Source organism: Heterodontus francisci, chromosome 20 (genome assembly GCF_036365525.1).
Source record: "Heterodontus francisci isolate sHetFra1 chromosome 20, sHetFra1.hap1, whole genome shotgun sequence".
Classification (NCBI taxonomy): Eukaryota; Metazoa; Chordata; class Chondrichthyes; order Heterodontiformes; family Heterodontidae; genus Heterodontus; species Heterodontus francisci.
Genome location: NC_090390.1, coordinates 86826428 through 86851914, shown reverse-complemented (window position 1 = coordinate 86851914; position 25487 = coordinate 86826428). Strand labels below are relative to the sequence as shown.

Here is a 25487-nt window from a genome sequence, read left to right as displayed (position 1 = left end):
CACCAATACTGTACCCCAGTGTTCTATAGTGACAGACCTGAACCCACCAGTACTGTACCCCAGTGTTCTATAGTGACAGAGCTGTCCCCACCAGTACTGTACCCCAGTGTTCTATAGTGACAGACCTGTACCCACCAGTACTGTACCCCAGTGTTCTATAGTGACAGAACTGTCCTCACCAGTACTGTACCCCAGTGTTCTATAGTGACAGACCTGAACCCACCAGTACTGTATCCCAGTGTTCAATCGTGACAGACCTGTCCTCACCAGTACTGTACCCCAGTGTTCTATAGTGACAGACCTGAACCCACCAGTACTGTTCCCCAGTGTTCTATAGTGACAGACCTGTCCTCACCAGTACTGTACCCCAGTGTTCTATAGTGACAGACCTGAACCCACCAGTACTGTACCCCAGTGTTCTATAGTGACAGACCTGTCCTCACCAGTACTGTCCCCCAGTGTTCTATAGTGACAGACCTGAACCCACCAGTGCTGTACCCCAGTGTTCTAGTGAAAGAGCTGTACCCACCAGTACTGTACCCCAGTGTTCTATAGTGACAGAGCTGTACCCACCAGTACTGTACCCCAGTGTTCTAGTGACAGAGCTGTCCTGACCAGTACTATACCCCAGTGTTCTAGTGACAGAGCTGTCCTCACCAGTACTGTACCCCAGTGTTCTATAGTGACAGAGCTGTCCTCACCAGTACTGTACCCCAGTGTTCTATCGTGACAGAGCTGTCCTCAACAGTACTGTACCCCAGTGTTCTATAGTGACAGAGCTGTCCTCACCAGTACTGTACCCCAGTGTTCTATAGTGACAGACCTGTCCCCACCAGTACTGTACCCCAGTGTTCTATTGTGACAGAGCTGTACCCACCAGTACTGTACCCCAGTGTTCTATAGTGACAGAGCTGTACCCAGCAGTACTGTACCCCAGTGTTCTATAGTGACAGAGTTGTACCCATCAGTACTGTACCCCATTGTTCTATAGTGACAGAGCTGTACCCACCAGTACTGTACCCCAGTGTTCTAGTGACAGACCTGTACCCACCAGTACTGTACCCCAGTGTTCTATAGTGACAGAACTGTCCTCACCAGTACTGTACCCCAGTGTTCTATAGTGACAGACCTGAACCCACCAGTACTGTATCCCAGTGTTCAATCGTGACAGACCTGTCCTCACCAGTACTGTACCCCAGTGTTCTATAGTGACAGACCTGAACCCACCAGTACTGTTCCCCAGTGTTCTATAGTGACAGACCTGTCCTCACCAGTACTGTACCCCAGTGTTCTATAGTGACAGACCTGAACCCACCAGTACTGTACCCCAGTGTTCTATAGTGACAGACCTGTCCTCACCAGTACTGTACCCCAGTGTTCTATAGTGACAGACCTGAACCCACCAGTACTGTACCCCAGTGTTCTATAGTGACAGACCTGAACCCACCAGTGCTGTACCCCAGTGTTCTAGTGACAGAGCTGTACCCACCAGTACTGTACCCCAGTGTTCTATAGTGACAGAGCTGTACCCACCAGTACTGTACCCCAGTGTTCTAGTGACAGAGCTGTCCTGACCAGTACTATACCCCAGTGTTCTAGTGACAGAGCTGTCCTCACCAGTACTGTACCCCAGTGTTCTATAGTGACAGAGCTGTCCTCACCAGTACTGTACCCCAGTGTTCTATCGTGACAGAGCTGTCCTCAACAGTACTGTACCCCAGTGTTCTATAGTGACAGAGCTGTCCTCACCAGTACTGTACCCCAGTGTTCTATAGTGACAGACCTGTCCCCACCAGTACTGTACCCCAGTGTTCTATTGTGACAGAGCTGTACCCACCAGTACTGTACCCCAGTGTTCTATAGTGACAGAGTTGTACCCACCAGTACTGTACCCCATTGTTCTATAGTGACAGAGCTGTACCCACCAGTACTGTCCCCCAGTGTTCTAGTGACAGAGCTGTACCCACCAGTACTATACCCCAGTGTTCTATAGTGACAGAGCTGTCCTCACCAGTACTGTACCCCAGTGTTCTATAGTGACAGAGCTGTCCTCACCAGTACTGTACCCCAGTGTTCTATAGTGACAGACCTGTCCTCACCAGTACTGTACCCCAGTGTTCTATAGTGACAGAGCTGTCCTCACCAGTACTGTACCCCAGTGTTCTATAGTGACAGAGCTGTCCTCACCAGTACTGTACCCCAGTGTTCTATAGTGACAGACCTGTACCCCCAGTACTGTACCCCAGTGTTCTATAGTGACAGAGCTGTCCTCACCAGTACTGTACCCCAGTGTTCTATAGTGACAGAGCTGTCCTCACCAGTACTGTACCCCAGTGTTCTATAGTGACAGAGCTGTCCTCACCAGTACTGTACCCCAGTGTTCTATAGTGACAGAGCTGTCCTCACCAGTACTGTACCCCAGTGTTCTATAGTGACAGAGCTGTCCTCACCAGTACTGTACCCCAGTGTTCTATATTGACAGAGCTGTCCTCACCAGTACTGTCCCCCAGTGTTCTATAGTGACAGAGCTGTCCTCACCAGTACTGTACCCCAGTGTTCTATAGTGACAGAGCTGTCCTCACCAGTACTGTACCCCAGTGTTCTATAGTGACAGAGCTGTCCTCACCAGTACTGTACCCCAGTGTTCTATAGTGACAGAGCTGTCCTCACCAGTACTGTACCCCAGTGTTCTGTAGTGACAGAGCTGTCCTCACCAGTACTGTACCCCAGTGTTCTATAGTGACAGACCTGAACCCACCAGTACTGTACCCCAGTGTTCTATAGTGACAGACCTGTACCCCCAGTACTGTACCCCAGTGTTCTATAGTGACAGAGCTGTCCTCACCAGTACTGTACCCCAGTGTTCTATAGTGACAGAGCTGTCCTCACCAGTACTGTACCCCAGTGTTCTCTAGTGACAGAGCTGTCCTCACCAGTACTGTACCCCAGTGTTCTATAGTGACAGAGCTGTCCTCACCAGTACTGTACCCCAGTGTTCTATAGTGACAGAGCTGTCCTCACCAGTACTGTACCCCAGTGTTCTATAGTGACAGAGCTGTCCTCACCAGTACTGTACCCCAGTGTTCTATATTGACAGAGCTGTCCTCACCAGTACTGTCCCCCAGTGTTCTATAGTGACAGAGCTGTCCTCACCAGTACTGTACCCCAGTGTTCTATAGTGACAGAGCTGTCCTCACCAGTACTGTACCCCAGTGTTCTATAGTGACAGAGCTGTCCTCACCAGTACTGTACCCCAGTGTTCTATAGTGACAGAGCTGTCCTCACCAGTACTGTACCCCAGTGTTCTGTAGTGACAGAGCTGTCCTCACCAGTACTGTACCCCAGTGTTCTATAGTGACAGACCTGAACCCACCAGTACTGTACCCCAGTGTTCTATAGTGACAGAGCTGTCCTCACCAGTACTGTACCCCAGTGTTCTATAGTGACAGAGCTGTCCTCACCAGTACTGTACCCCAGTGTTCTATAGTGACAGAGCTGTCCTCACCAGTACTGTACCCCAGTGTTCTATAGTGACAGAGCTGTCCTCACCAGTACTGTACCCCAGTGTTCTATAGTGACAGAGCTGTACCCCCAATACTTTCCGCAGAATTATACCACAGCCAACGGTTATAAGTAGCCATCAGAAATTGCCCTTTTGGAGTTTCTCACCGTCTTGGTGTCACTACAGCTACCACTGCACTTCTCTGAAATCCTGTTGGCATTACTGTTTATTATTCCCATAATCCTCGAAACACTTTGTAATCATGATGAGGTCCCAAACAGTCCAACTGCTGGTGGGACAGAATGATCAATATCTGCTGCTTTTCCACTCTTCATTGCTGCAGCTTCAGTCCCCAAGTGAACACAAGAAGGATGAGCCCAATATTGTGAGCAGAGTGTGACAGCCAGTTTACATACTAATGATCACCATTAATACTTGTGAGAAAATATAGGTCTCTAATTACAGTGAGAGAGAAGCTGAACTGTCTCGGGTGTGCGTCAGAGATCCCACTTTACTGGGTGTTGTATGGATGAAAACCTGGGCTCTAATTAATCCTGGTTAAGGGATTACTGGAGGCTGCAGCTAAATCAAGGTGAATGAATTCAAACTGGTCGGGGTTGTTTTATTTTCTGTCAGTGTTTCTCTTGTTCCCTTCGGAAGCAGCGACTCCTGTTGGATAACAGGTCCTGTTCACAAAACCGCTCGCCACTCACACACCCATCACCCCTATATCAGTCAGGACTTCACTCTGACTGATTGGTACATTAGTGTTGAAGCTGAGTGTCAGTAACTATTAGACAATGCTGGATTTACAGCCAAAACACATTCCATGCTCCCCCAATAAAGTACACATGCATGCACACACACACATACACGAATGCACACACACGTACATACACACGCATGTGCAAAGAATACACACACTCTTTCCAGACAGGTCAATGAACCCAGATCATTTCCCTCTGTTGTTTGGCAGTTGTAAAGCTGTCCTGGATGAGCTCTATTAACTCAACACAGAGCGGGAATCAAACCTGGAATCTCGCCAGTCCATAAGATTGAAACTGGGAGCTTGTGATCTGTTTGTCTCACTGCCACACCACAGCCCACTCATTACCATACTCTTCATCTAACTAACCCATCGAGCGGGGGGGGGGGGGGGAGGGGGCGGAGGAGCCACTTGAAGTTTCTTTTTAAGAAAAGTAACAGACCTTTTTCATCAGTAGGAGTTGTCCTGTTGTCGTGTCCTTCACTCGGAACCAGTTATTCCCCAACTGTTGGACACAGTGAAACTCCACACAGGGTCTGTAGTAACTGATGCTTCCATGTTTGGCTGGACTCAGTGCCAGCCTGTTTCCATCTCGCTGACAGGAGAAAATAATGAAATTCAGACTTATAGCCAAACCATTGAAACCCTCACTTCTAACAGGGGCACGTCAGCAGTGTCACAGCTTAGAGGCTTGAAGAAAGAAAGGATAGAATTTGCATTTCTATAAAGCCTTTCACAACCTCAGGACATCCCCAAAGCCCTTTACAGCCAATGAAATACTGTTAAAGTGAAGTCACTGTTGTAACGTAGAAAACGCAGCAGCTAATGTAAACACAGCAAGATCCCACAACAACAATGGGACACTGCCCAGATAATCTGTTTTTAGTGATGTTGGTTGAGGGATAAATATTGGCCGGGACACCGGGGAGAACTCCCCCCTGCTCTTCTGTGGGCTGTGGGATTTTGTTACATCAGCCCGACAGGGCAAACATCTGATTTGAAAGACAGCACCTGCGCCAGTGCAGCACTCCCTCAGTACTGGCACAGGGACTGTCAGCATGGAGTATGAGCTCAAGATTCTGGAGCTGGATTGAACTGACATCCTTCTGACTCAAAGACGAGACTGTTGCCCACTGAGCTACAGCTTCTGCCTAAAGGAAGTGACCATGGAGCAAACTATCTATGACTTTTTCCTTCATCCCCATGGGCTGTCACCTTGGTTTAGTCTGTAGACCCATTGTTGCCACCACACCTGAGGATCACCATGCCCTCTAATCCTAATCTCTGCAGAGGCCATGACTCAGGAGGACAGGGACCACTGACACTATTCCTGAAGCAATGGCAACCATCATTCAAAACACTTACCATGGTAACAATCACTTTGTCCATGAAATGTTCCCTCCCTTGGTTTGAGAGGGCAAGTCCTGAATCCAACAGGTCAAAAAATTGGCTTTTTTCCAAAAAGCCCTCAATGTAAATCCGTCTGAACTCATCCAGAACTTGAGCAGTGTGTTCCCTCGTAATCCTGTTATGTGCCAGTTTGATGGACTTCCTGATAAACATGTTGGATGGACAGAATGGCTGCCTGTTTCTCTGCCTCTTCTTCCTTGTCTTCTTCACTACCTCCTCTTTCTGTGACATCCGGCTCTCTCCCAGCGAGCCAGCTGTGTCAGACTCTGTGTCAGGTCGCTCTGGGTGAAAGGCATCTCCCATGGTTTGCAATGTAAAGTCACTGCGCGACTGGCTATCTTGACAGACAGAATTCTCAAAGAATGCAGATGCCGATCTCTGGGGTTCGTGACCTTCCTCTGCCCCGGCAACATGCTCCTCCCTCTTTTGACTCGGATCAGTGTACAGGTCAACTGAGCCTCTACCGCAACCACCTGTTTCACAATACAAATCTTCATTTTCCCCCAGTATCCAACCTTCTGTCTTGGGATCTGAGGAGAAGATCCCAGCCGTCTCAGGATCCATGAAGTTGGCGTTCTGGGTGGGCTCTTGTGCCCTCTGACCTTGTTGCATGGTGTTGTCCGGTACGACTCTGAATAACCGCCCTATAGGACCTTGTACACTCACATCACCGACATTGCCTTTTATGAGACCTGGTTTGGGACTAGTCCCTAAACTGAAGGGGATGGTGCTGGAGGCTAAGGTTTTGACATGGCTGCTGCCTCGATTGGGCATCTCCTCACAAAGAGTCTTTGAGGAGTCGTGGCCAGCAGGAGCATGAGGGATTGTGTAGTCACTGTGTGGGATGGAGCGTATTGGGCCAGCTTCTGCATAAACGCAGGGGCTACGCGAGAAGGTGTACTCAAATGTGGAGACTTCCAGCGGCCCAGTCTCACTGATGGGGAGGGTGGTCACATAGGGATGACTCTGCAGCCCCCCCGATGGTACAAGCTGAGCTGTCAGGTCTATATCACTCTCTGTCGCAATCAGCGGCTCAGTTCCTGTGGGGAGCTTAGCTTCTCCATCGCTGTCAGAAAGCAGTTCCCTGTTGGAAAAGCAGGCAGGCATTAGATTCACTGCATCATGTCACAGCGAGGCTTGAAGCTGGAGTTTGACAGAAAGAAATATTCAAATGTATTCACATTTTGGTGTCTATTTTTCTACTTATCAAGTTGAGGACTATCAGGATTGGCCACCAGAACTGGAGAGTGTCACTTCCCTCTGCACTGTCCATTCAAACACTCCCAGGACAGGTACAGCACTGGGGTTGGCTGCTTCCTAATTGGGACTCCAGAGTGCATCAACGAGGTGCAGCTGACGTTGCTGAGGACAGACTGCAAAACTCTGAACAACTTTTGCTGCAGAGGAGGAAAGACTTTGACAATAAGGCTGTATTTCGAGGTGGGTGTCGAGCACCAAACTTTCATTTCATTTGGACTGTTGTGGGAGGTGGAAGAGGCCGGAACAACAAGGGGTGGGGGCTGTACAATTCTATAGGGAGCTGTGCAATTGCACTGAATACACAAGGAAGCTCCCTCCCCACCCGAATTGCCCAGCCTGGGTCAGCTGAAACTGCCTGGCGATAGAGACAGAAGGATCGAACTAGTGCCTGGGCAGCTTTCGGCTGACCCAGGAGAAGACCCCTCCCACAACCAGAAGACTGGAAGACCAGGAGTGTTTAGAGTGCTCAGAGTACCACCCTTTAAGGAGAAAAAAAGCAAAGTCATCGCTTGCAGCCTGTCTTTCCCCTTTCCTGTGTACCCTCAGCCTCTCCCCAAACTTCCTAGTTGGTTTCTTTGTTTGTTTGTTTGCCTGCCTGCAATTTGGGGGTGGGTTTGGCTCTTGAACCATGGCAAGCCCATCATCACTGGTGGCGGGGCCCTCTCATACCAATGCGGCTGTAGCCTCTGTGGCCGCCCGTGTGACCCCGTCACCTTTTAAATTAATTACTTCAAGCCATGGGGTAAAGAGCTATCCCCACCCCAATATGTCTATAGAGGCCTGCGTAAAGGCAATGGCCGAGGTTGTCGGCCCCTCGGCCATTGTGGCAGCCTCAAAAATGTACGGGAAGGCTGTGTTCTTCCTGAAGACCAAACGGGCCGTGTCCCTGGCCCTGAATAAAGGGCTCACTGTGGGTGGGACTTTCCTGCCGGGGGACCCTCTAGGGGCCACTGCGCAGCAGATAATGTTATCAAACGTCCCGCCCTTTATTCCCAGTGAGCTCCTCCTTCCCCACCTGCACCACATGGGGGAGGTGAGGTCGGGGATCACCCCAGTCCGGCTTGGTCTTCAGGAACACAGCCTCCAACATGTCAACTCCTTCCGCCGCCAGTTATTTATGCAGCTGGCGCAGGAGGAGGACTCGGAAGGCCAATTTAATGTGGAGTTCCAGGGGACGGCCTACTGCGTCTTTTGGACCTCGGATGGGGCGCAGTGCCACGTCTGCAAGGGGGTGTGGCATGTTCGTAAGAACTGCCCCAACCTCCCGGCCGCCAGCTCCACCTCGGCGGCCCAGGGTGGTTCCACAGCACCTCCTCCCACTCCCCCCACACATCCAACAGACACTGCTCAGTCGGTTCCGGAGGCTGTGGTTTTCACATGGAGGTCTCTGAGCCTCTGCGCCCTAGTGGGAAAAAGAGGAGAAGGCACCCCTCCACAGAGATAACAAGGGGCCCTGAGGCGCAGGGTCCATCTGTTGGAGGGGAGCTGTCTCCTGTTTCGGGTCCCCAGGTTTCCCCTACCGCCACCACCAAGGCTACAAAGTCCGGGCAGGAGCTCCCTATTCCTCAGGCTAGAGGGGAGGGGAAGGCCCCGATACATGAGGCCCCTCCTGAAGGAGTAAGTGGGGCCCTGCTTGTTGTGGGGGAGCCAGAGGACGCCGCCCATTCTGCCACTGCCACTGGGTCGGGTGCCCTGAGTAGAGGGGAGGGCGAGGCCCCAAAGGGTCGGCCCTCCCAGCCGGAGTCCACCACCAACCAGGAGACACCCGAACCGGTTATAACCGAGAATGCTGCCCCATCTGCTGGGCCTGTGGGTGCTGGCGGAGTGGGAGATGGCCTCCTCTCTCCGCCTCCGGTCTCGGCTCCGGGTGGATTTCCGGAGTCGGGAACTTCTGTCTCCCCTGGACCACTCATTGGCCTGGGGACGGAGGTGGAGGGGGGTCCTGAACTGCTGGTGCCCACAGGCTCCAGTTTCACAGCAGAACTCAGAGAGGACTCCTCCGCCATTGATCCTGGGGGTGGGATCGTGATGGAGGCAGGACCAGCTGGCGCGGCCGGGACGTCCGCCCCACCGTGTGTGGTGGATGTGTCGGCCGCTGGCAGTGACGACCCGGAGAAGGATGGGGATTCGGTGTGGGGCACGGAAGACGACCTTGATTCCATCGCCAGTGAGGTGGTGGAGTCCCTTGTGCCTCCCACCGAATCTCCTCTCATCCCCACGGCGGAACTCCGGGATTTCCTCGCAGTTTGCAGGGGTTGCTGCAATAAAGTACACCTGGCCCTCGACCGCTGGTCGAATCTGGCGCTGATCATCCAGTCTGTCTGTGCCGCCTTCAAGAAAGCGGGCAAGGGCACGGGTGTGAAACTGGTTGAGAGGCGCCGATTTAATGTACTCCTCAATAGGTTGCTGGGGGAGTGGAGGGCCAGGTGCACTTCCGCTCCCTTCTCACAGTGAGGTGTTGGTGATGGTTTTAAATACCTTTGACATGAAGATAACCATAGCCAGCCTCAACATCAACGGCAGCAGGGGGTCTCACCGCAGATTTCACAATCTCTCAGTCCTTAGGGAAGGGAGATACGCGGTGAGCTTTCTGCAGGAAACCCACACCATTCCGGGAGACGAAGCCACCTGGCTCCTGGAGTGGCAGGGTGGGGTCTACATGAGTCATCTCACCCCTATTTCTAGTGGGGTGGCTATCAGCCGGAGATCTTGGGGGTCAAGGAGCTAGTGCCGGGCCACTTGCTCCACCTCGCCGTTCGCCTGGGTAGCGTGCCGCTCCACTTTGTGAACGTGTACGCGCCCAGACCCGGCGCGTTGCAAGTACGCTTCTTTGCAGAAGTGTCCGCTCTCTTGAGCTCCATCGATAGCGGCGAGTGCATCATCCTTGGGGGGGATTTTAACTGTACCCTTGAGGTGGGGGATCGCTCCGGTCCCCAGCGCGGCCAGGCTCAGTGGAGAAGTTGAGGGGACTGATCAGCTCCCTCAACTTGGTGGACGTCTGACGGAATCTCCATCCCGACTCCAGCGCCTTCACGTAGAGGTCTGGAGGAGGAGGGCCCCGAATCGACCTCCTTTACATTTCGCAGGCGTACGTCTCCCACGTCTCGGAGGTCTCCATGCGGCTGGTGCCGTGCTCAGACCACCATCTGGTGTGGACGGAGTTCACTCCGCACCGCGCGTGGGCGGGGTCCGCGTACTGGCACTTTAACAACCGGCTGCTGGAGGACGTGCGATTTCGGGACTCGTTCTGTCGATTCTGGGCCGACTGGAGAAGGAAGCAGGGGGGCTTCCCCTCCTTCAGGCTATGGTGGGATGTGGGCAAGACTCACATCCATGTCTTCTGTCAGCAGTACGCGAAGGGGTCGACCAAGAGGCGGGAAGCCGAGATCGGGCGCCTCAAGAGGGAGGTGCTCGACTTGGAGTCCCGCCTCAGTCATGCCGTCGCAGACCCGGCCCTGTGGCAGGCGTACAAAAAGAAGGGCGCGCTGAGGGACCTGCAGCTCATAGAGTCCCGAGGCGCGTATGTGAGGTCGCGGATCCAGATCCTGGAAGATTTGGACCGTGCCTCACCCTTCTTGTATTCGCTGGATAAATAGCGGGAGGTCCGTAAGCAGCTCGTTGAGCTGCTGGCCGACGACGGATCCTCCATCACGAATCCGGAGGGAATGGGCCTCCTGGTCCGTACTTATTACAGTGCGTTGTTCTCTCCGGATCCGTCCAGCGAGGACGCGCGCTGAGTTTTCTGGGAGGACCTGCCGAAGGTCAGCCCAGAGGGCTGGTGGAGCTGACTGGTGCCCTCCACCAGCTCTCGAGGGGCAAATCCCCGGGACTGGACGGGCTGACCGTGGAGTTCCTCAGGGTGTTCTGGGACGTCCTGGGGGACGATTACGCGCGAGTCCTGGGGGAAAGCGCGGCGACCGGGGAGATGCCCGTCTCGTGGCGCAGGGCGGTCATCGTCCTGCTGCCGAAGAGGGGTGATCTCCACCTGCTTAAAAACTGGCGTCCGGTCTCCCTCCTCAGCACGGATTATAAGATCTTTGCCCGGGCTATGTCTACCCGCCTGGGCTCCGTGCTGGCCGACATGATCCACCCCGACCAGTCCTACACGGTCCCGGGCCGGTCCATCCATGACAACATCCACCTGGTCCGGGACCTGATCCATCTTTCCCAGAGGACTGGTCAGTCAGTTGCCTTTCTCTCCCTCGATCAGGAGAAGGCGTTCGACAGGGTGGATCACGATTACCTTTTCGGGACTCTGCGCGCTTTCGGACTCGAGCTGCATTTAGTGGCCCGGGTCCGACTTTTATACGCCGCCGCAGAGTGTCTAGTCAAAGTTAACGGGTCCTTGACGGCGGCCCTTCGCTTTGGGAGAAGAGTGCGTCAGGGATGCCCCATGTCCGGCCAATTGTGCACCATCTGCGTGGAGCCGTTCCTGTGCCTGCTTCGCAGGAGGTTGACGGGATTGGCTCTGCGCGAGCCGGCCATGCGGGTCATCCTCTCGGCTTACGCCGACGACGTGCTCCCCGTGGTCACAGATCCCGTTGACTTGCGAAGGATGCGCGACTGCCAGCAGACCTTTTCTACCGCGTCCTCCGCAAGGATCAATTGGGAGAAATGTTCCGGACTCCTGGTGTGTCAGTGGCGGGTGGACTCCCTGCCGAAGGAGTTGACACCTTTTGCGTGGAGCACCACGCACCTCCTCTATCTGGGAGTCCACCTTAGCCCCGCTGAGGAAGCCTGGCCGGCAAACTGGCAGGAGTTGGAGGCGAAAGTCACCACTCGGCTGGGGCATTGGACCGGACTGCTCCGAGTGCTTTCCTACAGGGGCCGAGCGCTGGTCATAAACCAACTGGTGGCCTCCATGCTGTGGTACCAGTTGGTCACGTTGGCCCCGCCCCCTGCATTCGCCACCAAGATCCAGAAGAAACTCATCAATTTCTTCTGAGGCAAGAGGAAACACTGGGTCTCTGCCGCGGCCCTGAGTCTCCCGATCGAGGAGGGCGGCCAGTCGCTGGTGTGCGTCCGCACCCAGGCTGCGACACTCCGCCTTCGGACCCTGCAGAGATACCTGTACGTCGAGCGTCCTCCCAGATGGTGTGCGCTGGCAACGTATTTTTTCCGCCAGTGTCACTGCCTTCAAGATGACACGCAGCTCCCGGTGGAGTCTGTTAGCCGCGCCTCTCTGAGGGAGTTGCCTGTCTTTTACTGGGATCTATTCAGAGTCTGGAACATGGTTGCCTCCAGTCAGGGCGCTCCCCCGCCGGCGGAGGCGAGCGCCTCGGCTGTCCGGGCGGCTGACTCCGGCGACGGACCGGCAGGCGGAGGAGTCGCCGAAGCCTCCGGGACGCCTATCACTGTGGGTGTCGAGAGGGCTCGGGAGTGCGGAACAATCCCGGCCGAGCTGAACCCCGCTTGGTCGGAACTGCTGATCGGACCCACGCCCCGAAACCCTCCTCGGGAGCCGGTCCCACACAACCCGAGCTGCCTCTCGGAAATGCCCTCCGTGCCATTCCAATCGGCGCGGAAGGATTTCCTGTACGGGCTGCTCCTGCACACTCTCCACTTTATCGCCCTCGTCAGCCGGCCGGACACGCCCTGGCGGTCCGCGTTGCCATCTGGCAGTGAGGGGAAACCCGGATGGAGGTCTCTCTACGCGGGAGTCTTCCCCCTTTACATCGGGGACCTGGGGTGGAGGGTGTTGCACAGGGCAGTCCCGTGCAATAGACTTTTAAGTAGGTTCACGGACTCTCAGGCCGCCTGTACTTTCTGCGGCTTGGACGAGTCCATGTTCCATGTATATATGGAGTGTACGAGGTTGCAGCCCCTCTTTGAGTATCTGAAGGGGCTGCTCCTCACGTTCTGGCTGCAGTTCAGTCCCACGCTCCTGACCTTTGGGCACCCGGTGAAGAGGGGCTTGGGCCGGGAGGAGGATCTCCTCGTCGGTCTGCTCGTGGGCCTGGCCAAGGTGGCAATTCACAGGTCCAGGTTGCGGGTCGTCAGGGGGGTCCGTCCTGCCCGATTGCCTGCCCCTCTTCCGCGGTTACGTTCGCGCCCAGGTGTCCCTGGAGAAGGAGCATGCGCAGGTTCGCTTGAGCCCTTCCGCAACCGGTGGGCTCCGCAGGGACTGGAGTGCATTGTCGACGCCGATAATGGCATTTTAATTTGAGTTTTTTTTTGTTTATTTATCTGTTTTTAATAAAGTTATTTTAAATATATAAATATGTATATAAAGGGGGCCTGAGGAATAAAGGCCCCCTCGACATAAACAAAACGGGATTAGATACAGAGTAAAGGTTAATATATTTTAACTCCAGCCTTTAGTGTCTCCCTTCACAGCCTCTTAATTCTGAAAATACAAATACAAACCTTGCATCACTCCCAGGCCCATTCAGACCATCTGACTTTTCTGTAATGTGGCAGTTGTCATTCCTCTTCACAGTTATAACAACAAGTTATATTTATATTGTACCTTTAATGTCATAAAACGTACCAAGGTGCTTCACAGGAGCGTAATAAAACAATATTTGACACCGAGTCACAAAAGGAGATATTAGGTCAGGTGCCTAAAACCTTAGTCAAAGAAGTTGGTTTTAAGCAGCGTCTTAAAGGAGGAAAGAGAGGTGGAGAGGTTTAGGGAGGGAATTCCAGAGCTTGGGGCTCAGGCAGCTGAAGGCACAGCCACCAATGGTGAAGCGATTAAACTCGGGGATGCTCAAGAGGCCAGAATTAGATGAGCACAGATATCCTGGAAGGTTGTGAGGCTGGAGGAGATTAAAGAGATAGGGAGGGGCGAGGCCATGGAGGGGTTTGAAAACAAGGATGAGAATTTTAAAACTTAAAATGTTGTTTGACCAGGAACCAGTGTAGGTCAGCGAGCACAGTGGTGATAGGTGAACAGGACTTGGTGCCAGGTAAGACACAGGCAGCAGAGTTTTGGATGATCTCCAGTTTACAGAGGGTAGAATTTGGGAGACCAGCCAGGAGTGCGTTGGAATAGTGAAAGGTACGATGGCATGAATGAGGGTTTCAGCAAATGAGCTGAAACAGGGGCGAAGTCGGGTGATGATACAGAGGTGGAGATAGACAATCTTAGTGATAGTGCAAAGATGAGGTCGGAAGCTCGTCTCGGGGTCAAATGTGACACCAAGGTTTCAAACAGACTGGTTTAATCTCAGACTGTCGCTAGGGAGAGGGATGGAGTCGGTAGCTCGGGAACGGAGTTTGTGGCACGGACTGAAAACAATGGCTTCAGTTTTCCCAATATTCAATTGGAGGAAATTTCTGTTCCTCCAGTACTGGATGTCGGACAAGCAGTCTGATAGTTTCGTAACAGTGCAGGAATCGAGAGAGGTGGTGGTTGAGATCGAGCTGGATGTCGTCAGTGTATATGTGAAAACTAACGCTGTGCTTTCAAATATGTCACCAAGGGGCAGCATGTAAATGAGAAATGTGGGGGTCAAGTATAGATCTCTGGGGGCACCAGAGGTAACGGTGTGGGAACAGGAAAAGATTCTCTGGCTACGATTTGACAGATAATAATGGAACCAGGTGAGAGCAGTCCCACCCAGCTGGATGACAGTGGAGAGGTGTTGGAGGCGAATGGTGTGGTCAACTGTGTCAAAGGCTGCAGAAGGTCGAGAAGGACAAGGGAGGGAAAGTTTACCTTTGTCACAGTCAGATTGGATGTTATTTGTGAACTTGATAAGAGCTAAGTCAGTTTATTAATGACTTCAAAAATTGAGAAATTTATTTTGAGCATTGAAGCTTAAAAGACTGACAGACACTAACATTCAAAGAAATGCTCAGAACACCACTCACTCAAAAAAGCCAGACTCGTCTGCCTCTCCGGGACTCAGCGAGGGGTGCTCACAGCCTGAAAGTAGAAAGAACCAGAGTGAGACAGCTGCCCTCATGAAAGAAAAGGAAGGCAAAAGAAAGAATGTTTAATTCTATAGTACATTTCACAACCTTAGGACGTCCCAAACTGCTTCACAGTCAATGAAGTAGTTTTGTAGTGTAATCATTGTTGTATGTAGGAAATGCAGCAGCCAATTTGCACACAGCAAGATCCCACAAACGGTAATGAGACAAATGGTCAGATCATCTGTTTTAGCGATGTTGACTGAAAGTTAAATCTTGGCCAGACACCAGTGAGAACTCTTCTAAATAAAGCCATGGGATAGCAGACAGGAGATCGTTTAAACGTCCCATCCAAATAACAGTGCTCCCTCAGCACTGACCCTCCGACAGTGCAGCACTCCCTCAGTACTGACCCTCTGACAGTGCAGCACTCCCTCAGTACTGACCCTCTGACAGTGCAGCACTCCCTCAGTACTGACCCTCCGACAGTGCAGTACTCCCTCAGTACTGACCCTCCGACAGTGTGGCACTCCCTCAGTACTGCCCTGGGGGTGTCAGCCTTGACTTTGTTCTCAAGTCTCTGGAGTGGGTTCTGAACTTTCTGACTCAGCGGCATGCTTACTGAGCCACAGCTAACAATTAACAGATGACAGAGATGAGGAGAAATTTTTTCTCTCAGAGGGTTGTGAGTCTTTGCAATTCTCTTCCTCAAAAGGCAGTGGAAGCAGAGTCTTTGAATATTTTTAAGGCAGAGGTAGATTCTTGATAAGCAAGGGGGTGGAAGGTTATTGGAGGTCGGTGTAAATGTGGAGTCGAGGGGTTACAATCAGATCAGCCATGATCTTATTGAATGGCACAGCAGGCTCAAGGGGTCGAATGGCCTACGCCTAAGATCATAGGAAATAGGAGCAGGAGTAGGCCATTCGGCCCGTCAAGTCTGCTCTGCCATTCAAACAGATTATGGCTGATCATCTACCTCTACACCATTTTTCCCCACTATCCCCATATCCCTTGATGTCATTAGTATCCAGAAATCTATCGATTTCTGTCTTGAACATACTCAGTGATTGAGCTTCCACAGCCTCTGGGGTAGAGAATTCCACAGATTCACCACCCTCTGGGTGAAGAAATTCCTCCTCATCTCAGTCTTAAATGACCAACCCCTTATTCTGAGACTGTGTCTCCTCATTCTAGACTCACCAGCCAGGGGAAACACCCTATCCACATCTACCCTGTTAGAATTTTGTAAGTTTCAATGAGATCACCTCTCATTCTTTGCAACGCTAGAGAATACAGGCCCAGTTTCCTCAATCTCTCCTCATAAAACAATCCCGCCATCCCAGGGATTAGTCTGGTGAACCTCCACTGCACTCCCTCTATGGCAAGTATATCCTTCCTTAGATACGGAGACCAAAACTGTACACAATACTCCAGGTGTGGTCTCACCAACGCTCTATACAACTGCAGCAAGACATCTTTACTCCTGCACTCAAATCCCCTTGCAATGAAGGCCAACATACCATTTGCCTTCATAATTGCTTGTTGCGCCTGCATACTAGCTTTTAATGACTCATGAACAAGGAAACCCAGGTCCCTTTGGACATCAACATTCCCATCCTCTCACCATTTTTGTACCAAAGTGGATAACTTCACATTTATTCACATTATATTTCATCTGCCATAGTCTTGTCCATTCACTTAGCCTGTCCAAATCTCCTTGAAGCCTCCTTGCATCCTCCTCATAACTTATATGTGATCATAATTCAGTCAGTTTTAACAGAATTATGGAAAAGGACAGAGACAGAACATGGAGTTAGAGTTCTCAATTGGGGCAAGGTCAATTTTACTAAGCTGAGCAGTGATTTGGTGAAAGTGGACTGGAAACAGCTACTTGCAGGTAAATCAGTGTCAGAACAGTGGGAGGCATTCAAAGGGCAGATTCAAGGGGTTCAGAGTAAACATGTTCCCACAAAGAAAAAGGGTGAGACGGCCAAATCTAGAGCCCCTTGGATGTCAAGGAGCTTACAGGGTAAGATAAGGCAGAAAAGGAAAGCTTATGTCCGACATCGAGAACTCAATAATACAAAAAGTCGAGAGGAGTATAGAAAGTGGAGGGGTGAAATCAAAAAGGAAATTAGGAAAGCAAAGAGAGGGCATGAAAGAATATTGACAAGCAAAATCAAGGTGAACCCAAAGATGTTTTATCAATACATTAAGAATAAGAGGATAACTAAGGAGAGAGTAGGGCCCATAAAAGACCAAAAAGGTAACCTATGTGTAGGGGCAGAAGATATTGGTATGCTTCTTAATGAGTACTTTGCATCTGTGTTCACAAAAGCAGATATTGTAGTTAAGGAGGAGGAATGTGAAGTATTGAATGTGAAACATAGGGAGAGAGGAAGTATTAATGGGATTAGCATCCTTGAAAATAGATAAATCACCAGGGCCAGATGAAATGTACCCCCAGGCTGTTAAAAGAAGCAAGAGAGGAAATAGCGGAAGGTCTGACCATCATTTTCCAGTCCTCACTGGATACAGAGTGGTGCAGGAGGATTGGAAAACTGCTAACGTTGTACCTCTGTTTAAAAAGGAAGTGAGAGATAGACCGAATAATTACAGTCTAAACTCAGTAGTGGGCAAGTTATTGGAATCTATTCTGAGAGACAGGATAAACTGCCACTTAGAAAGGCACAGGTTAATCAAGGATAGTCAGCATGGATTTGTTAAGGGAAGATCTTGTCTGACCAACTTGATCGAATGTTTTGAAGAACAAGGAAGATAAGGGTGAGGGTAGTGCAGTTGATGTGGTCAACATGGATTTTAGCAAGGCTTTTGACAAGGTCCCACATGGCAGACTGGTTAAAAAAATAAAATCCCATGGGATCCAGGGAAATGCAGTAAGGTGGATACAAAATTGGCCCAGTGGCAGGAAACAATGGGTAATTGTTGACGGCTGTTTTAGCGACTGGAGGGCTGTTTCCAGTGGCATTCCGCATGGCTCAGTACTGGGTCCTCTGCTTTTTGTGGTGTATATTAACGATTTGCAACTAAATGTAGGGGGCATCATCAAGAAGTTTGCAGATGACACAAAGATTGGCCGTGTCATAGATAGCAAGGAGGCTAGCTGTCGGCTGCAGGAAGATATTGATGGTCTGGTCAAATGGGCAGAATTCAATGGAATTCAATGCTGAGAAGTGTGAGCTCTTGCATTTGGGGAGGTCAAACAAGTCAAAGGAATACACGATTAATGGGAAAATACTGAGAAGTGTAGAGGAAGTGAGGGACCTTGGAGTGAATATCCACAGATCCTTGACGTTAGCAGGACAGGTCGATAAGGTGGTTAAGAAGGCATATGGAATCCTTTCCTTTATTAGCTGAGGTATAGAATATAAGAGCAGGGAGGTTATGCTGGAACTGTATAACTCATTGGTTAGGCCACAACTAGAGTTCTGGTCATCTCATTACAGAAAGGATGCAATTGCACTGGAGAGAGAGTACAGAGGAGATTTACAAGGATGTTGCCAGGACTGGAAAAGTGCAGCTATGAGGAAAGATTGGATAGGCTGGGGTTGTTCTCCTTGGAACAGAGAAGGCTGAGGGGAGATCTGATTGAAATGTACAAAATTTTGAGGGGCCTGGATAGAATAGCGGTGAAGGGTTTATTCACCTTAGCAGAGAGGTCAGTGACGAGAGGGTATAGATTTAAAGTGATTGGTAGAAAAATTAGAGGGGAGATGAGGAAAACCTTTTCACCCAGAGGGTGATGGGGGTCTGGAACTCACTGCTTGAAAGGTAATTGAGGCAGAGACCCTCAACCCATTCAAAAGGAGTCTGGATATGCACCTCGAGTGCTGCAAGCTGTAGACCCACGGACCAAATGCTGGAGGGTGGGATTAGAATAGGTGGATCGTTTTTCGGCCGGCACAGACACGATGGGCCAAGTGGCCTCTTTCTGTGCCTTGAGCTTTCTCTGCTTCTATTTCTATATTCCCTCCTAGTTGTGGGTCATCTGCAAATCTGAAAATATTACATTTGGTCCCCACATCCAAATCATTTATATAGATTGTAAACAGCTGTGGCCCAAGCACTGAACCTTGCAGTATCCCACAGGTAACAGCCTGCCATCCTGAGAATGACCCATTTATTCCTACTCTCTGCTTTCTGTCTGTTAACCAATTCTCAATCCATCACAGTATATTACCCCCAATCCCATGTGTTCTAATATTTTTACTAATGTTCAGTGTGGGTCCTTATCAGAAACCTTCAGAAAATCCAAATACACCACATCCACTGGTTCTCCTTTATCTATGCTACAAGTAACATCCTCAAAAAACACCAACAGGTTTGTCAAACATGATTTCCCTTTCACAAATCCATGTTGACTCTGCCCAATCAGATCATTATTTTCCAAGTGTCTAGTTACCTCATCCTTTATAATAGATTCTAACATTTTCCTTACTACTGATGTCAAACTAACAGGCTGTAGTTCTCCGTTTTCTCTCTCGCTCCCTTCTTAAATAGTTGGGTTACATTTGCTACTTTCCAGTCTGCAGGAACCCTTCCAGAATCGATAGAATTTTGAAAGATAATCACCAATTCATCCACTATCTCTATAGCCACCTCCTTCAATACTCTGGGATGTAGCTCATCTGCTCCAGGGGATTTATCAACTTTCAACCCAATTAATTTTTCGAGTACAACCTCTTTATTGATAATAACTACTTTCAGTTCCTCATTTTTACAAGTCCCTCGGTTCCCGAGTATTTCTGGGAGATTTTCTGTGTCTTCCTCCGTGAAGAGAGACACAAAGTAATTGTTTAGTCTCTCTGCTATTTCCTCATTCTCCACCACAAACTCTCCTGTCTCCGCCTGCAATGGACCCACATTCTTCCTTGCTCATCGTTTCCTTTTCACAAACCTCAAGAAGGTTTTACAGTCTGCCTTTATTTTTCTAACTAGCTTAGATTCATAATCTCTTTTCCCTTTATCAGTTTCTTGGTCCTCCTTTGTTGGATTTTAAATTGCTCCCAATCTGGCGAACTTATAAGTCACTTCCTTTGACCTAATGCAATCCTTAACTTCTTTTGTTAGGCACGGTTGATTCACCTTTTCTGTTGGGTTTTTGTGTCTTAGAGGAATGTATATTTGTTGTAAACCACGTAACACTTCTTTAAATACTAGCCATTGCCTGTCTACCGTCAAATCTTTTAATGTTTTTCCCAATCCACCGCAGCCAACTTGCCCCTCATACCTTCATAGTTTCCTTTGTTCAGATTTAAGACCCTAGTTTCAGAATAAAATCTATATCTCTTTCAAACTTAATGTAAAATTCTATCATATTGTGATCACTATTTCCTAATGGCTCCTTTACAGCAAGGTTCTTAATTAGCCCTTTCTCATTGCATAATGCTAAATCTAAAATAGCCCTGCTCCTAATTCCTATGTATGTTCATATGTATGTAATACCCAGACAAGCTGCAACCCTCCCCATCGTTGTCCTGCTCCCTGCAAGTCCCACCAACCGAACTTAACCTTTCTCTAAGAATTCTTCATCTCCTTCAGTCTGCAGTGGAGTCACGGTGTCTGAAATGAGGGAATTCATCCTGGGAGCCCAGTGGTCTGTGGAGGAAGAGAACAACACCATGAAGCTGCAGTATTCTCTCTAATTCTTCACTCTATCTCACTCAAAGTCAATGTTTGGCAGCACAAAAGCTGGAGTTATCCAACAATCTGCATGTATTTGGGGGAGAATGAGCGACTGGCGGCTCCTGAATTGGGGGGGCGGGGGAGGAGGAGGAGGAGACCCAACAGAGGTCCTTAAAATGATGAAGGGCTTTGATATCTCTCTCCTTATCTCTACATTCCCTCTTTCTCTACCTCCCCGCTGGGTGTTTTCTCTCACTCTCTCTCTCCGCTGCGTGTTTTCTCTCACTCTCTTGCTCTCCCCGCTGGGTGTTTTCTCTCACTCTCTCGCTCTCCCCGCTGAGTGTTTTCTCTCACTCTCTCGCTCTCCCCGCTGAGTGTTTTCTCTCACTCTCTCTCTCTGCTGGCTGTTTTCTCACTCTCTCGCTCTCCCCGCTGGGTGTTTTCTCTCACTCTCTCGGCTGGTTGTTATCTCTCTCCCTCCGCTGGCTGTTTTCTCACTCTCTCTATCTCTCTCTCTCTCTGCTGGCTGTTTTCTCTCTCTCCCTCCGCTGGGTGTTTTCTCTCTCTCCCCGCTGGCTGTTTTCTCACTCTCTCTATCTCTCTCTCTCTCTGCTGGCTGTTTTCTCTCTCTCTCCCCACTGGCTGTTTTCTCACTCTCTCTATCTCTCTCTCCACTGGGTGTTTTCTCACTCTCTCCGCTGGCTGTTTTCTCACTCTCTCTCCGCTGGGTGTTTTGTCTTTCTCTCCGCTGGGTGTTTTCTCACTCTCTCTCTCTCCCCCGGCTGGGTGTTTTCTCTCTCTCTCTCCGCTGGGTGTTTTCTCACTCACTCTCTCTCTCCCCGCTGGGTGTTTTCTCTCTCTCTCTCCGCTGGGTGTTTTCTCACTCACTCTCTCTCTCCCCGCTGGGCGTTTTCTCACTCACTCTCTCTCTCTCCGCTGGGTGTTTTCTCTCTCTCTCTCCGCTGGGTGTTTTCTCACTCACTCTGTCTCTCCCCGCTGGGTGTTTTCTCTCTCTCTCTCCGCTGGGTGTTTTCTCACTCACTCTCTCTCTCCCCACTGGGTGTTTTCTCACTCACTCTCTCTCTCTCTCCGCTGGGTGTTTTCTCACTCACTCTCTCTCTCCCCGCTGGGTGTTTTCTCACTCACTCTCTCTCTCTCCGCTGGGTGTTTTCTCACTCACGCTCTCTCTCTCTCTCCGCTGGGTGTTTTCTCTCTCTCTCTCCACTGGGTGTTTTGTCACTCACTCTCTCTCTCTCCGCTGGGTGTTTTCTCACTCACTCTCCCTCTCTCCGCTGGGTGTTTTCTCACTCACTCTCTCTCTCTCCGCTGGGTGTTTTCTCACTCACTCTCTCTCTCCCCGCTGGGTGTTTTCTCACTCACTCTCTCTCTCCCCGCTGGGTGTTTTCTCTCTCTCTCTCCACTGGGTGTTTTCTCACTCACTCTCTCTCTCTCTCCGCTGGGTGTTTTTTCTCTCTCTCTCCGCTGGGTGTTTTCTCACTCACTCTCTCTCTCCCCGCTGGGTGTTTTCTCTCTCTCTCTCCGCTGGGTGTTTTCTCACTCACTCTCTCTCTCCCCGCTGGGTGTTTTCTCTCTCTCTCTCTACTGGGTGTTTTCTCACTCACTCTCGTGGGTGTTTTCTCACTCACTCTCTCTCTCGCCGCTGGGTGTTTTCTCTCTCTCTTCGCTGGGTGTTTTCTCACTCACTCTCTCTCTCTCCGCTGGGTGTTTTCTCACTCACTCTCTCTCTCCCCGCTGGGTGTTTTCTCACTCACTCTCTCTCTCTCCGCTGGGTGTTTTCTCACTCACTCTCTCTCTCTCCCTCCGCTGGGTGTTTTCTCACTCACTCTCTCTCTCTCCGCTGGGTGTTTTCTCACTCACTCTCTCTCCGCTGGGTGTTTTCTCACTCACTCTCTCTCTCTCTCTCTCTGCTGGGTGTTTTCTCACTCACTCTCTCTGTCTCCGCTGGGTGTTTTCTCACTCACTCTCTCTCCGCTGGGTGTTTTCTCTCTCTCTCTCTGCTGGGTGTTTCCTCTCTCTCTCTCCGCTGGGTGTTTTCTCACTCACTCTCTCTCTCTCCGCTGGGTGTTTTCTCACTCACTCTCTCTCTCTCCGCTGGGTGTTTTCTCACTCTTTCTCTCTCCGCTGGGTGTTTTCTCACTCACTCTCTCTCTCTCCGCTGGGTGTTTTCTCTCTCTCTCTCTCTCTCCGCTGGGTGTTTTCTCACTCACTCTCTCTCTCTCCGCTGGGTGTTTTCTCTCTCTCTCTCCGCTGGGTGTTTTCTCTCTCTCTCTCTCTCCCCGCTGGGTGTTTTCTCACTCACTCTCTCTCTCTCCGCTGGGTGTTTTCTCTCTCTCTCTCTCTCTCTCTCTCTCTCTCTCTCCGCTGGGTGTTTTCTCACTCACTCTCTCTCTCTCCGCTGGGTGTTTTCTCTCTCTCTCTCCGCTGGGTGTTTTCTCTCTCTCTCTCCCTCTCCCCGCTGGGTGTTTTCTCACTCACTCTCTCTCTCTCCGCTGGGTGTTTTCTCACTCACTCTCTCTCTCCCCGCTGGGCGTTTTCTCACTCACTCTCTCTCTCTCCGCTGGGTGTTTTCTCTCTCTCTCTCCGCTGGGTGTTTTCTCACTCACTCTGTCTCTCCCCGCTGGGTGTTTTCTCTCTCTCTCTCCGCTGGGTGTTTTCTCACTCACTCTCTCTCTCCCCACTGGGTGTTTTCTCACTCACTCTCTCTCTCTCTCCGCTGGGTGTTTTCTCACTCACTCTCTCTCTCCCCGCTGGGTGTTTTCTCACTCACTCTCTCTCTCTCCGCTGGGTGTTTTCTCACTCACGCTCTCTCTCTCTCTCCGCTGGGTGTTTTCTCTCTCTCTCTCCACTGGGTGTTTTGTCACTCACTCTCTCTCTCTCCACTGGGTGTTTTCTCACTCACTCTCCCTCTCTCCGCTGGGTGTTTTCTCACTCACTCTCTCTCTCTCCGCTGGGTGTTTTCTCACTCACTCTCTCTCTCCCCGCTGGGTGTTTTCTCACTCACTCTCTCTCTCCCCGCTGGGTGTTTTCTCTCTCTCTCTCCACTGGGTGTTTTCTCACTCACTCTCTCTCTCTCTCCGCTGGGTGTTTTTTCTCTCTCTCTCCGCTGGGTGTTTTCTCACTCACTCTCTCTCTCCCCGCTGGGTGTTTTCTCTCTCTCTCTCCGCTGGGTGTTTTCTCACTCACTCTCTCTCTCCCCGCTGGGTGTTTTCTCTCTCTCTCTCTACTGGGTGTTTTCTCACTCACTCTCGTGGGTGTTTTCTCACTCACTCTCTCTCTCTCTCGCCGCTGGGTGTTTTCTCTCTCTCTCTTCGCTGGGTGTTTTCTCACTCACTCTCTCTCTCTCCGCTGGGTGTTTTCTCACTCACTCTCTCTCTCTCCGCTGGGTGTTTTCTCACTCACTCTCTCTCTCTCCGCTGGGTGTTTTCTCACTCACTCTCTCTCTCTCCCTCCGCTGGGTGTTTTCTCACTCACTCTCTCTCTCTCCGCTGGGTGTTTTCTCACTCACTCTCTCTCCGCTGGGTGTTTTCTCACTCACTCTCTCTCTCTCTCTCTCTGCTGGGTGTTTTCTCACTCACTCTCTCTGTCTCCGCTGGGTGTTTTCTCACTCACTCTCTCTCCGCTGGGTGTTTTCTCTCTCTCTCTCTGCTGGGTGTTTCCTCTCTCTCTCTCCGCTGGGTGTTTTCTCACTCACTCTCTCTCTCTCCGCTGGGTGTTTTCTCACTCACTCTCTCTCTCTCCGCTGGGTGTTTTCTCACTCTTTCTCTCTCCGCTGGGTGTTTTCTCACTCACTCTCTCTCTCTCCGCTGGGTGTTTTCTCTCTCTCTCTCTCTCTCCGCTGGGTGTTTTCTCACTCACTCTCTCTCCGCTGGGTGTTTTCTCTCTCTCTCTCCGCTGGGTGTTTTCTCTCTCTCTCTCTCTCCCCGCTGGGTGTTTTCTCACTCACTCTCTCTCTCTCCGCTGGGTGTTTTCTCTCTCTCTCTCTCTCTCTCTCTCTCTCTCTCTCCCCGCTGGGTGTTTTCTCACTCACTCTCTCTCTCTCCGCTGGGTGTTTTCTCTCTCTCTCTCCGCTGGGTGTTTTCTCTCTCTCTCTCCCTCTCCCCGCTGGGTGTTTTCTCACTCACTCTCTCTCTCTCCGCTGGGTGTTTTCTCTCTCTCTCTCCGCTGGGTGTTTTCTCTCTCTCCGCTGGGTGTTTTCTCACTCACTCTCTCTCTCTCCACTGGGTGTTTTCTCACTCACTCTCTCTCTCTCCGCTGGGTGTTTTCTCACTCACTCTCTCTCTCTCCCCGCTGGGTGTTTTCTCACTCACTCTCTCTCTCCCCGCTGGGTGTTTTCTCTCTCTCTCTCCGCTGGGTGTTTTCTCACTCACTCTCTCTCTCTCTCCGCTGGGTGTTTTTTCTCTCTCTCTCCGCTGGGTGTTTTCTCACTCACTCTCTCTCTCCCCGCTGGGTGTTTTCTCACTCACTCTCCGCTGGGTGTTTTCTCACTCACTCTCTCTCTCTCTCCGCTGGGTGTTTTTTCTCTCTCTCTCCGCTGGGTGTTTTCTCACTCACTCTCTCTCTCCCCGCTGGGTGTTTTCTCACTCACTCTCTCTCTCCCCGCTGGGTGTTTTCTCTCTCTCTCTCCGCTGGGTGTTTTCTCACTCACTCTCTCTCTCTCTCCGCTGGGTGTTTTTTCTCTCTCTCTCCGCTGGGTGTTTTCTCACTCACTCTCTCTCTCCCCGCTGGGTGTTTTCTCTCTCTCTCTCCGCTGGGTGTTTTCTCACTCACTCTCTTTCTCCCCGCTGGGTGTCTTCTCTCTCTCTCTCTACTGGGTGTTTTCTCACTCACTCTCGTGGGTGTTTTCTCACTCACTCTCTCTCTCTCCGCTGGGTGTTTTCTCACTCACTCTCTCTCTCCCCGCTGGGTGTTTTCTCACACTCTCTCTCTCTCCGCTGGGTGTTTTCTCACTCACTCTCACTCTCCCCGCTGGGTGTTTTCTCTCTCTCTCTCCGCTGGGTGTTTTCTCACTCACTCTCTCTCTCT

The 25487-nt window shown here is 50.9% G+C and overlaps 1 protein-coding gene across 1 annotated transcript in view; it reads right to left on the bottom strand.

Annotated features, from left to right (window-relative positions):
* The window catches only part of LOC137380982 (uncharacterized), a 67068-nt gene extending 45770 nt beyond the window's left edge, over window positions 1-21298 (bottom strand). The window contains exons 1-5 of the mRNA XM_068053398.1: window positions 21273-21298; window positions 20331-20417; window positions 14757-14811; window positions 5634-6762; window positions 4711-4863 (exon numbers count right to left, since the gene is read on the bottom strand). Of these exons, the coding sequence (XP_067909499.1) occupies window positions 4711-4863; window positions 5634-6762; window positions 14757-14811; window positions 20331-20400 (1407 nt within the window). The 5' untranslated portion in view covers window positions 20401-20417; window positions 21273-21298. The remainder of the gene's footprint in view (window positions 1-4710; window positions 4864-5633; window positions 6763-14756; window positions 14812-20330; window positions 20418-21272) is intronic.
* Window positions 21299-25487: the final 4189 nt, after the last annotated feature.